A 13097-nucleotide genomic window follows, 5' to 3' on the forward strand; every position below is an offset into this window, starting at 1 on the left:
AATGCTAGCATATGTTTTTTTTATTCCAATTACAATAGCCATAATTTCTTTCTAAAGAGTTAACATCATTTTCCAAATTTTCACGAAAGATTTACACATTTTTTTTTCTCTAACTAAATGTAAGAGAAAATTACAAGTCTCTCATCGACATATCATACAAATAAAACATACACAAAAATAGCTTTAAAAAATATATAACCCTGAATAAATATATGTGTTACCTGACATCATTGATGGAAGGATGAAAGCAAACACCATCAATAACGGTAATAGAAAAGATGAAAACTTCTCCATGGCCATTTTTTATGTTGCTAGAGAATACATATAACAAATGTTTGTTAGAATACTCTTGAGAGAAAAAAAAGAAAAAAAAGAAGGTTCAAACTCAAACAAGCACACTAATAGTATGGATAGATGTTTTCTTACGCAATTTTCTACAAAACATTTGGTAGAAAATATTTTACCAATATCATATTCGGTTTTGAAGAAATTCAGTGATCAATATTTACAGCTTGGAAAACAAGTTTTGGTTTATCAACAATATGAAATTAAACAGATTTACAACTCAATTCACCTTTTCTCTTTTTGATATTTAGATATTGGGAAGTAACAATATTAGTTCTGTCACCTTTGTCTATGGTTTTTCTATTATATATTATTTATTTATTGGTTTTATTTGGTAAGTCAAAAAATGATATTTTTTGGTCAAATGGGTTATTAATTTAGGGTAAGTTTAGGATTGTGGTTAAATAGTTATATGACCACAATTGTATTAGATTTAGTGTTAGATAGTATCTAGTATTTAATATCTACTTAAGTTATTTGACTTTGACTAAAAAAAGAAAAGAAAATAACATCATATCGGTCATTCAAACTATATTATGGAATTTTCAAAATATGTAGAAATGTGAAGTGACCTTAGTGCAGTGGTCAATGGTAACTCTTTAATACACAAGGTACCATCACACTAGAGATCAAGTTCCGCTCCTTACGATTGTAATGATTAGGCTAATAGGCCGGCTTGTTATGGACCGACAAATATATATATATATATATATATATATATATGTAGAAATATTTTTTGAAGTAAAGTTTAATTGGTTATTTAGATGGTTAATCTTGGTCAAACAATTGATGTCACTTACATTTTGTATTCACGTTATGTGAAAATACATCAAAATTGAATTATTTTGGGGCTAAAAGTTTTAAAATAAAAAATAAAAAAATTTCGATACAAGTCTTAAATCAAAGTATTTTTGACGGTTAAAACATGTTTTTGGCATAACCATAAATAGAAACCGAGGGGTCAGTTGAAGATGGTTTTCCATCCGTATGCACCGCTGCCCGATTTATGTGTGACGGTTCGGGTCATGTAAGATCCCACTACTCCCAACGACGAGAGAATCTTGAAAGTGGTAATACTTTAGCAACTAAAACTGAAGCGGTCTATATAAATGGATTTAAAAACCAATTTACCTTGCACACAAACGTTTTTTTTTTAACATGGATATGCCCATTTGGACCTGGACAACTCAAATAAAATGGAAAAGAAAATTTGATTAAAAATAATAATAATCAAAAATGGACAAACCAATACAATCAAGAGAAAAACGGTATAAACATATTTAAAAAATACAAAAACATATATTCATTAAGAAACACACACAAAAAAATGATATGGGTTTTTGATTAAAACGACTACATAAGTACGATAGGCAAAAGCCATATCGGATGAATTTATCGGAGTTACGAGCTTGGCAATGGATGGTGAACCGGAACAGAACAATTATTTTTTTCATCAAAACAATATAAACAATGCAAACTATTTGGTTATCAATACTCAAATACTTGTTTTACTTCTCTTGATAATATAGAAGTAAAAAAAAGTCTTACCAATTTTAGATCTTTAGTTAATAAAAGCTTCTATTATTTCCTCCATTTATAAGAGACTCCTTGGTTACAAAGTCAAAATAACTTCACGAATGGATAAACATATCACCGTTACAAAACACTGGATAGATAAGGAGAGAGTTCGCCCTAAACACAAGAGTCGCCGAGAGAGAGTTGCCGATTTCGATCCGCCTCTCCGGTTGCCTTTCCGGCGCCGGAGAGGACTTCATCCTCTCTAGTTTTCTTCCTTTTGTCGTTCCTTTTCAGTTTCTCGCTCCTTGTTATATTGTCGTCGTCGGTTGGGTGTCTCTCGAAGGTGGTGGTTCTGGTGATTCCTCGGCGCTTGAGGCGACGATTCGTCGGGTGGAGGTTGCTGGTGAAGGCTCTGGTGCAGACGTTGGAGGACATTGTCGAATCTTGGCCAGATCGGGTGGATCTGGGGTGGCGAATCCGTCTGCTGTTTTGTCACCAGCGGTTTGTGGGTTTCGGAGAGCAGTGAGAGCTGAAGTTTTCTTCGTCGAGCTTCAGTGGTGGGGTTCAAGTTCTTCTTCAAGTTTTACCTCTCATACCAACCTCGACGGTGTCCTACAGCAAGGGGTGGTGTTGTTTTTGTTTTTTTTCAGTCCGACCAAGGTGTGGTGTATGTCTCATAACTTGAAGGAAGTGATGTTGTTACTTTGAACTTGCACTGTGAGGTGATGCTTTGCTAATTTGGGCTCCAATTTCAAATCTTAAGATGATTAGCATTCTGGTTGTTGTATAGTTAGTTCGGAGAACCATCATTTTTGCCGGTTATTATAGCTTCATTACTCTTGGTTGGGTCAGTCGGATGTATTGTTCGTTTTAGGTTTAAGACCGGAACAGTGAAAGCCGGAGAGACCAAACTTTTCTGATGATGCACCTCTGGGTGTTGAAGCTATTGAGACAAGCTCTACACGCCGATCATGAGGATCTCATAGCTGGGTTTTGATCTGTTTTCAGTATTGGTTAGGCCTTCTCTGTGTTAGTATTTGTTTTCGTGTCATTAGGTCAATTCAGGTGGTTTAAGAGATGATTTCACACTGAGTTATGGTGTGTTATCTATCTCACTGTGGTTAAAAAATGCAATGGTTCTCGATTAGATAGCGTTAGATCCGCTAGTGTTCCAGGGTTGTACTTGATCAACCATTCCATTTGTTTTGGTCCAAGTCTATAGAGGTGAATGTAATGTGCCTTTGATTTGGTTGTAACATTTGGGTTAATGAAAAGTTGAAGTTGAGAAAAAAAATAAATAAATAACTTCACGAATGGGAGAAGAAGACACTGGTTTAACTTGACAGATTATAATTTTTGCAAACCGGCCGGTTTAAGTTGACTAACTGACCTAAATCCGAACACTTTAAACTGTACATTTGTCAGCGACTTTTCTTCTTCACCAACTACCCCCCATTTCTACTTCTTCTGCTTTAAGCTCCAGCGAGAGAGAGAGCGAGAGAGAGAGAGAGAGAGAGAGAGAGAGATCGCGCCGACATCGACCATGTTAAATTCACTCGCGATGGTGTTTTTCGCCATTCTTCTCCTCAAAATCTCCGATGCGATCTCGATCCCGTCGCCGTACGGAGAGATCGACGCAATGCTAGTCCGAAACAGCCTCATCATCGTAGATGACGAAGATCTGATGCCGTCGGAGATCAGCCGGAGAGTTCTCATGGCGCATAAACGTTACATCGGATACGAAACCTTAAGGAGAGACATGGTTCCTTGTCAGAAACCAGGAGCTTCCTACTACGATTGCCGCTCCGGACAAGCTAATTCTTACAGCAGAGGTTGCGAAACCATTACTAGATGTGCTCGAGACACCAGCGACATCAACACCTGAAGCAATTAATTTGGAAGCTTTTTTTTTTTTTTTGGGTCTTTTTGGTTGAGACTTGAGATTGAGAAGAGGCAAGTAAATTATTATATGATTAAGACTTTTGTATGTTGTTGGTGTTGTTATATAATGTCTCTGAGACTTTGACATAAGAATTGTTATATATATATATATATATGTAGCCTTGATTAAGCTATTTGGTTATCATTTATCAATGCTCAATTGTATGATGTTTTCATTAGATTGATGGATCAAAATTGGGTGTTTTTGGTTGTTTGCTTATGTACCAAATTAGAAGCTTTTCACTTGGGGATGTAGAGATTGCTTGATGGTTGTTGTGGTAAAATAGCAAGGTTACCATTTTTAGAAAGGTTGGTGTTGATATTACAGGAAGCCAAGTCAGGTCTTATTAGTTGCTAATTTAGTCTTTCAGGTCATGACTGGTTCAAGATTAGCTGGATTAAAAAGATAGTAGTATAAAAGGACTTGTGAATTAATTGTGAGAACGTTGGCTTAATTCTACTATAGAAATAGATGTACTTATTTGTGTTGTGCTTAGGATCAAAACTTTGCCAGGGTTGCTGCACAGTGGAGTCTTCGTTAACGTTCGTGTTATTTACATGATTAGTGATCATTCTCGATTGAGGTCTCCAAATCATAGAAGGATTTCTCTTGCTCGTGTAATCATCAAATATCGTGAGAATGCTTTAAACTTTTTAATAAAAATTTAAGTCCTAAGAATGGCAACAATGTTGTGCGCAGACTTCAGACGGGCATGAATATTATTATAATCATCACAAGTGACACCAAAATCATCTATAGTACTTAAACTCGTGTGAAGGCTGTAAACTTTCTAATAAAGTTTAAACCCCCCAAACTCTAAATGAACTCCAAAGTAATGAACATAGCAGAACTTTTCTTCATCTCTGTAAACCGTAAGAGTTTGGTGATATGAGGCTCTCCACGTACGTATTTGCGTGTTGCAACTTGCCGGATTCAACACCGCGGATTTTTACACTCCTCCAAGTATTACGCTCAAAATAGTACAGGACCAAGTCTTTATTGATAAGTAGAAAAACCTCCTCATCGTTCCTGGTGGAACACAATGGTATCATGACTTGGCAGTAGGAAACGCCGATTCGAATCTTACTCCATGAACTCCCGACACCGTACTCGTTCATTACCCATATAACATCATGCATCTCGAAGCACCAGCTAACGACACAGAGACGCCCTTTGACAGTGCCCACCGTATATCCCCCATAGATATGGTCACATTCCTCGGTCAAATCAGGCAATGGCATATGTCGTAACTTCTCTGTGTTAAGGTCAAATGCCGTAACCACTTTCGGAGATTCTCCTCCACTAATCAGGGAAATCCAATGGATCGCCCCGTTGAGTTCCACAGAGGTCCTGGAATAGACTCTTCTACAAGGAATATTGCATATCCGCCTCCACGAATCTTTCTTCAATGAGTAGACATAATTGTCATTATCAACATTAAACTTCACCACTTTGTAATCATTGGTCAGAGGATCGAAACCAAAACCATAACTAAACCAAGACCAAGTTACACTGGAACTGGAACGCAGATATTCAGGCACGTCCGGTATTCTCTTGGATTCTCCGGTGGTCGGGTTATACAAGAAGACATCACTCGTATTCGAAGCCATACGCACAAACACCAACCCGTTCGAAGATCCGGAGATATAAACGCTACTTGTTCTATATATTACACCTGACTCCTATTTCAGGTCATATTCATCTTCTTTAAGCGGGTTATCTAGTACCACGGCAGTCAAATCCCTAATTCCTCCACAATCATCACGGATCGAATCAAAATCCACAGCTAATAGATTATTCCAAGGTCTAAGGTGTCCCCAACGTACAGCGTTATTAGTAGAGGATAGGATAAGTCTGCGGTGGCCAAACCGTACCGTGTTATGATCTACATGATTCTTCGCAAAGTTGGGATCGGACAACAGAGCGAGAAAAGGCTTTGATAAGCATCTGAATCTCCCTAATGACGTTGCATGTGATCGAAGGAAAATTTCTGTGATTAACTCTCGGGGAAGGTAGGGAAGTTTCGTCGGTGAAACTTCGTGATTGCTCCCTCCTTTGCCCCTCACATCCATTATCGTTCTCTGAACCGAGACCTTTATTTCTAAATCATGTATATGTGTGCCGCTCATAAGTAAGGCTACCCTAACCCTACCTTAAACAGCAATATAAATTAATTATCTTATATAACTAGGTGATACCCGTGCTATAGCACAAGATTATATTTTTTGTTAGTTACTTTTTTTTGTAATTTGTATTTTTATAATATAGTTTTTTATTTTGATTTATTTTCTTTGTTTATGTTTATTTGTATATTTGGGGTTATACAATAAATTGAAAATCTTAATAGAGTAAGTAGTTTGTAAAATGTAGCTTTTCACGGAAACAAACACACCACAATATTGAATAGTAGTTTTGTAAGAGAATAGACACTCCACAATATCGGATAGTAGGTTTGTAAGAGAATAAACACACCGCAATATCGGATAGTATATTTGTAAGAGGATATTTATTTTGGTTTGTTGTCAAAAGATGAGAAGTTGCTTGTTAAATTTTAGTGTGAGATACTTCAATGGTTAGGAAACCGTTGTATTTATAGTGAGATTAGATATATTTAGGTTACAATTTAGAAGTTAATATTTGATATATCAAAATTAACAAAATTGTAAAAAACCAATTTAATTTATAGTTTGATAAAAATACCTGTTTTAACGGGTTTAACTCAAACTTTTTTTAGATTTTAAAAATTTTAAGAGTAAAAATATTAATATTACTTAAATATTTTATAGACTTAAATATATTATAATATTTTAAACTTTCGACGGAGTTCAAATATTTATAATAATTTAAATATTCTATAAAAATTTAAATATTTATAATCTCTTAAATTTTTTTAAAAAACGTAAATATATTATAATATGTTTACTTTTTAAAAATTTAAATATGCTCAAATATAGAACCAAATTAAACTGTTAAATTTGGATACGTGATAAATCAAGCTTCTTGCTCATTTGTATTCAAAACATATTAGTCATATATTTATAGTGATTATGAACCATATTCCAAAATATTTAGTCGATGTGAGATATACAGTACACATTTTCTGTAAATTAGTTTACAACTTTACATATATATAATTTATGCATTTTTTATTCTTTCCATATATACTAATCATAATTAATTACTATAATTTGTTAAGAAAATATTGAAAAATCTAAACTAAATGATGATTTGTTTTTATTTAATTGTATTAAGTTGATTTTTTGTTTCCGTAGATATATCACAATATAAAAGCAAATCAAATAAGTTTACATATATATACAATTTCGTATTTAATTTATTGATTATTTTGGAAACAACAAAGTCACAATCCATAAGTATTAAAGATTTCTCATTATTATTAATATTCATAATAATTATAGGGCTTAAGTTTGATAGTAGTTAATATTTGATATTATTGAAGCCATTAAATACTCGGATACCAGTTTACTTATTTATAGGGATTATACCTCTATTTGGCGATAGGAATAATTATTCTTGAACCAAAGAACATACAGGATCCGAATATTATAAACCTGGAGTACAAACAGATCCGCGAGTTTTATTTCTTCTAATTCCGGGTTAAAGAGGATCCGCGTCCCGACCCGGTCGTTATTGAGTGGTCGAGCAAGGGGTATAATGGTCATTTAGATAAATCGTAACTATAGGTTAATTTAATTAAATTAAGTGATTCTCTAATCATTTTTAATGAAAAACGTACCAAAAAAATGTCATGGTCCAATTTGAGTCTAGTGAGTACTTCTGCTTTAATTGTATAGATATGAGAAGGTTTTTCTCAGCTTTTGCTAAGGAGATGATATTTGGCATGTTATCTATTTAACACATGTCCTCTTTTGTTGTTTGGACCTAATTAATTAAATTCATTTGTACTTTGACCTAAGTAATTAGAGGTCCATAAAACAAACAAAAAAACCCTTAACATTTCCTTTTTCCCTTCTTCAATAAGAACCACTTGTATAGAGCCTTTTTGATCTTTTTTTTTTTTTTTGGGTTCAACATCAACTATTCATTAACCAAGAAGATACATCCAAATCAAAGGTACTTAACATTCCCCTCTAACGAATTGGACCAAATGCAATGAGTCGATCAAGTAAAACCCTGAATCACTAGCGGATCCAACACTACCTAACCCGAGAAACATTGCATTTTCCTACCACAGCGAGATAGATAACACACCACAACTCGGTGTGAAATCATCTCTTAAACCACCTAAAAAAAACTCTATGACACAAGAACAACTACTAGCACAAAAAGACCACAACCTATACTGAAGAACAATTCAAATCCAAGCTATTAGAACCTCATGATCGGCGGTTAGAACATGTTCCAACAGCATCAACTCGTAGTGGCGCAAATCAGAAAAGCTTGGTATCTCCGGCTTTCATTGTTCCGGTCCAAAACCAAAAAAACGGACCATACATCCGACTGAACCGACCAAGAGACGCAAAGCAAACCAGCAAGAGCAAAGGCATCTCCGAACTTATCTCGCAAATCCAGAATACTAATCAACTAAAGATAAGAAATTGGAGCACAGATTAGCATAACTTCACCTCACGGTGCCTTCTCGGGTTTGCGACATCGCATCTGCCTTATTGTCTCACTTCTTAGCCGGACTGACACCAGAAAATTGAGGAAGCTCTCAAGAACGCCGGCTTAAAGGAAATCCTCAAATCTCGGCCACCAACGTACACAGAATCCTCCCCAATAACCGGTAAACTCTAATCCCGACTCAACCGATAATCGCTGGATAGACTGGGAACTCCGACAAAGAGGTTGGGTGTAGCAGGAGGACGCAACCCTAGACTCAGATCTGAACCCTGAAGCTACGAAGAAAGCCACCGCAACAGCTGCGAACCACCACCATCAGCCGCAATAGCTACAAAGAAAGCACTTGGAGCAGCTGCGAACCACCACCATCAGCCGCTGAAGAGGAAACGAGCCGAGATCTCGCTCCAAAGCATCAACCGCCGCAACAGATGAGCCATTCCTCAGCACGGTCAGAGAAGAAGAGATCGGGGGACCAAACTACTACTACAACTGGAAAATAACACAAAGAAGAAGAGCAGAGCCCTCTCACACCGCCGGCGAAGCCCCGGTCGGCGGAGAGGCAAGCGAGATTCCGGCGGCGGTGGCGGCTGGAGACTAGGGTTTTGGGAGACTAGGTTTTTTTTTCTCAAGAGAGTTGTTGAGAGCGAGTAGACCCCTTATGATCTAAAGCCACCAGTTATCAGTTTGTGGTTTCATCCTAGGAAAAAAACTGATTATAGTTTATTTTGAAATTCTAAATATGGGTTTCAGTCTTATGTATGATTCAGGGCAAAGCCGGATTCTAAATTATGTATAAAATTTATTTCTGGGTTTCAATCTTATAAATGATTCATCATGAGCAAGAAAAGATTCTAGATTATGTTAGACTGTGGGATGTTTATGTATTCTCAAAATTCTCTTATAAATTCATAAATTTTTGGATTTTCATTTATGTTTAGTTTATGGCTTTTAATCTTATATAATCTAATGGTGGGATGTTTTCGGTAAGTTATTTGATAATGCTTACTCATTTATTCCTCATTAGATCTTACCAATTTTTTTCCAAAAAAGTTGAATTCATTCTGTTTTGCATGAAATTAGAATTCAATCCCTAAGTACTCTCCCTTTAAAACAATTTTTCAGTTATTATTATTTAATTTCAGTCATTAGGTTCCTATAAAGAATTATATTATTTTAATATATCTTTCCAAATTTCAATAGGTATTCTTGAATAATTTTAAAATTATTTTTGCAGGTTATCATTTTTTTTGTTCACATTAATACTACATAGAAAAAAAATTATGTGAGAATGTTTGACAAATTTATTTATTGATTAGAGTGTTTATGTATGTCTTTCATACTCTCTATGAGCCGGTTCGGCAATTTTGGATGCCATACGCCAATATTTTTTAAAAACCCATTTTTATTATTGTAAACAAAATTGTAAAATATACTAATATTAAATAATTATTTTCATACTGTAGTTCGTTTTTTGCTTGCTCATATTTTTTTTCTCTTTTCAATGTTTTCATGTTCATTTAAATATTCATACGAAATAAATATTATATTACCAAATAACTCATTATTCTATTAAAACTTTTCGAATAAGAAAACTTTTTTTTTATTAGAGTTAATAACTGAACTTATAATTTTAATTTTTTCCTACATAAACCTAAAACTTTTGCCCTAAAATATGCGCAAAAAAAAATTGATGTCCTAATCTTTAACTTCACTTGTTTGGCCTATGGGTAGAGCCTTGAACGATGTTTTATTTTTACTTCAGGGTTGTCGTGTTTGTTGGTTGTTGTGATAATATTACTACGTCATGAGAAAAATGAACTATATCATGATTTAATATGTTGAGCATGTTAGGTTTTGTTCCTTTCTTATATTTTAGAATTTCAATTTTTTTGTTTCCTTTTGGACATTCATGTGGTAAAGCAGGATAAACTTCTTCTTATTGGACGATGCATATGAGTTTCTCCATTATTTAATAAAATTAAATATAATTAATAAGCAATTTAATATGTTTTATATATTAATAATTTTGTATTTATTATTTGAGATCAAATGCAAAGAAAAATAACAAAATAAGTATTCAAATAAAATTATATTAAAAATATTACGTTACATTAAGAATAAAAATATTATATTGACGAGAAACTCACCAATGGACACACAAAATTAGAAAAATATTCTCAAATTTCTCTAATAATATTCATTGAAAATCTAAAGGGAGAAAAAACCATACACTCTACTATGCAATTAAAATTTTCTCCATGTGTTGAAATACTCTGATACTATATATAAAAGGAAAACTCAAGTAACACCAAAGAAATAAACCCAAAAAAACTAAAATGATCAGTATATTTTTAAAATCACAAAATAATCATTCCTGAGTAAACAAATAAAAACGAATAATTTCCAAATTACTAAAATTGAACAACATTGTAAGCTAAACTCGTGCGTAGCACGGGATGACTTCTAGTTAGTTTATAAGTCAATGATATATATGGGTGTTTTACACATGTAAAAAAAAAAGAAAATAAGCGGAAAAAAATGATGCGACTGATTACTTTTCGGTATCCATTTATTTTTTTTAGAATTTTCTTTTCCATAAACAAAAAAAAACAATACATATGCTAATTTTTTAGTTGTGATAAAAAAAAAAAGGAATTCATTTAGCATGAATACTAACCAATCATAATGGATGTTGAAACTCAAAACAATGTATGTTATTGGTCAATCAGATGTTAACAAGTAAAAAAAAATAGTAAATTACTTTGCATGGATATTAATCAATTAAATATATATATATATATATATATATATATATATATATATATATATCTGAAACCCAAAAGACTTGTGCTATTAGTCTAATTAGATTATGAAAATTTAAGAAAATGACAGTGCAATAAAAAATACTAATAGCACCGTCATATTCTTACGACGACATGTATCAATTAGATTACGAAAATTTAAGAATATGACAGTACAATAAAAAATCAGTAATGAACTAGAAGAAACTAATTGCTGGGGTTTATAGGGCTAGTGATAACTGGAAGACATTGAAGGAGCTTGAGAAAGCGATTAGAGTTTATTGGGATGCCAATGATCGTTTACCACCATGGATACAGATTTGGCTTATGCTCTTAAAGCTAAGGAATGCCCACAGATTCTCTTCTTAAAGCTAAGAAAAACTTCCAGGTTTTTGTCGTTGTGTTAAATGTTTCACTTTTGGCCCCTTATGTTTGTTCATGATGTAACATGTTCTCTCTGATTTGTGACGAGGTAGGGAAATAACAATGTGGGCACAGGTTCTTGTTCTCTTTGGCAAAAAAAATGCAGAACAAACACAAATGCAAGCTCTGTTCCAAGAGTTTCTGTAATGGCAGAGCACTTGGTGGTCACATGAAGTCTCACGGAACAAGATTTAGCTTTGTGTTTGATGATGCTGTCAAGAGAATCAAGAGAGCATTGTGCAGCCTAATTGAACATTGTGTATTGTTATGTTGGGCAGCTGGGACAGATAACTCAGACTAAGCAAGAGACTTTTCATTGGCATTGAAAAACAGATTTTATTGGCATTGGATGTTCTTGATAGTGTTCTGTTAATGAATGTTCTTGATTGTGAATGTTCTTGATTGTGTTCTTTGGCCTTGGCATTGAAAAACAAAACAGATTTTACAATTCAACTTCTCTATTATGAATGTTCTTGATTGTGTTCTGTTAATCCATCCATCATGCAATGCAATGATTGTTTTAATTCACCATTCAACTTCTCTATTATGAATGTTCTTGATTGTTTTGTCATTTTAGATTATTAAAATTTGTTAATTAATAAACAATAATTTTAAAAATTATTATTTAAATGATTGAGCAACATTTTTTTGGGTTCTCTAGTGGAATGATGATTTTATTTAAGTTCTAAATGGATTACTTTAATTAATTTAATATTAATTATATGATTAGTTTATATTTGAACAACTCAAAGAGAGTTGCTGGAGTAAAGATGGTCTAAGGTGGTCGGGTTATACAAGAAAACATCCCTTGGACTCAAAACGACACACACCAACCCGTTCGAAGATCCGAAGATATCAACCGGACGTCTTGTATAAGTTGTATTATATGTATTCCTAGTGATTCTATTCGACTTAAAGTTATATACAACTTTCGGTTTCAATTTCAATAAGAAAACTTCATCTTCTTTAAGCGGATAATCGAGTTCCGCAGCAGTCAAATCCCTTATTCCTCCACAGCCATCACGGATGGAATCAAACTTCACCGCGTATAAATTATTATAAGAAGATATGATAAGTCTGCGGTGGCCAAAACGTACCGTGTTATGATCTACATGCTTCTTCGCAAAGGTGGGATCGGACAACAGAGAGTAAAAAGGCTTTGACACGCATCTGAATCTTCCTAACTATCTACATCTGAACGAAGGAGAATTTCTGTGATCATGTCCTGAGGAAGGTAGGGAAATTTCGTCGGTAAAGCTTTATCATTGCTCCCTTTTTCTCTCCCGTTTTCCCACTTCGTCGCTTCCATTATCGTCCTTTTGAACCTTTGCTTTAGAGAATATTTTTAAAGCAAGCTAAACCCTAAGCCTAGATTATACAACAAGCTATATATACAAAGGCAATATTCTATTATTTGACTACCATGTGTGCTTTTATTACAAAAAAAAAAAAAAAAAAAAAAA

General features: G+C 33.9%; 2 protein-coding genes across 2 annotated transcripts; one reads left to right on the forward strand and one right to left on the reverse strand.

The window, feature by feature from the left end:
* Positions 3306-3983, forward strand: LOC104732312 (protein RALF-like 31). The gene has a single exon (XM_010451843.2). It carries the CDS (start codon positions 3407-3409, stop codon positions 3746-3748), a length of 342 nt encoding a protein of 113 aa, XP_010450145.1. The 5' UTR covers positions 3306-3406; the 3' UTR covers positions 3749-3983.
* On the reverse strand, positions 4663-5415 carry LOC104733693 (F-box/kelch-repeat protein At3g06240-like). The gene has a single exon (XM_010453254.1). It carries the CDS (start codon positions 5413-5415, stop codon positions 4663-4665), a length of 753 nt encoding a protein of 250 aa, XP_010451556.1.

This window comes from Camelina sativa, chromosome 12 (genome assembly GCF_000633955.1).
Source record: "Camelina sativa cultivar DH55 chromosome 12, Cs, whole genome shotgun sequence".
Lineage (NCBI taxonomy): Eukaryota > Viridiplantae > Streptophyta > Magnoliopsida > Brassicales > Brassicaceae > Camelina > Camelina sativa.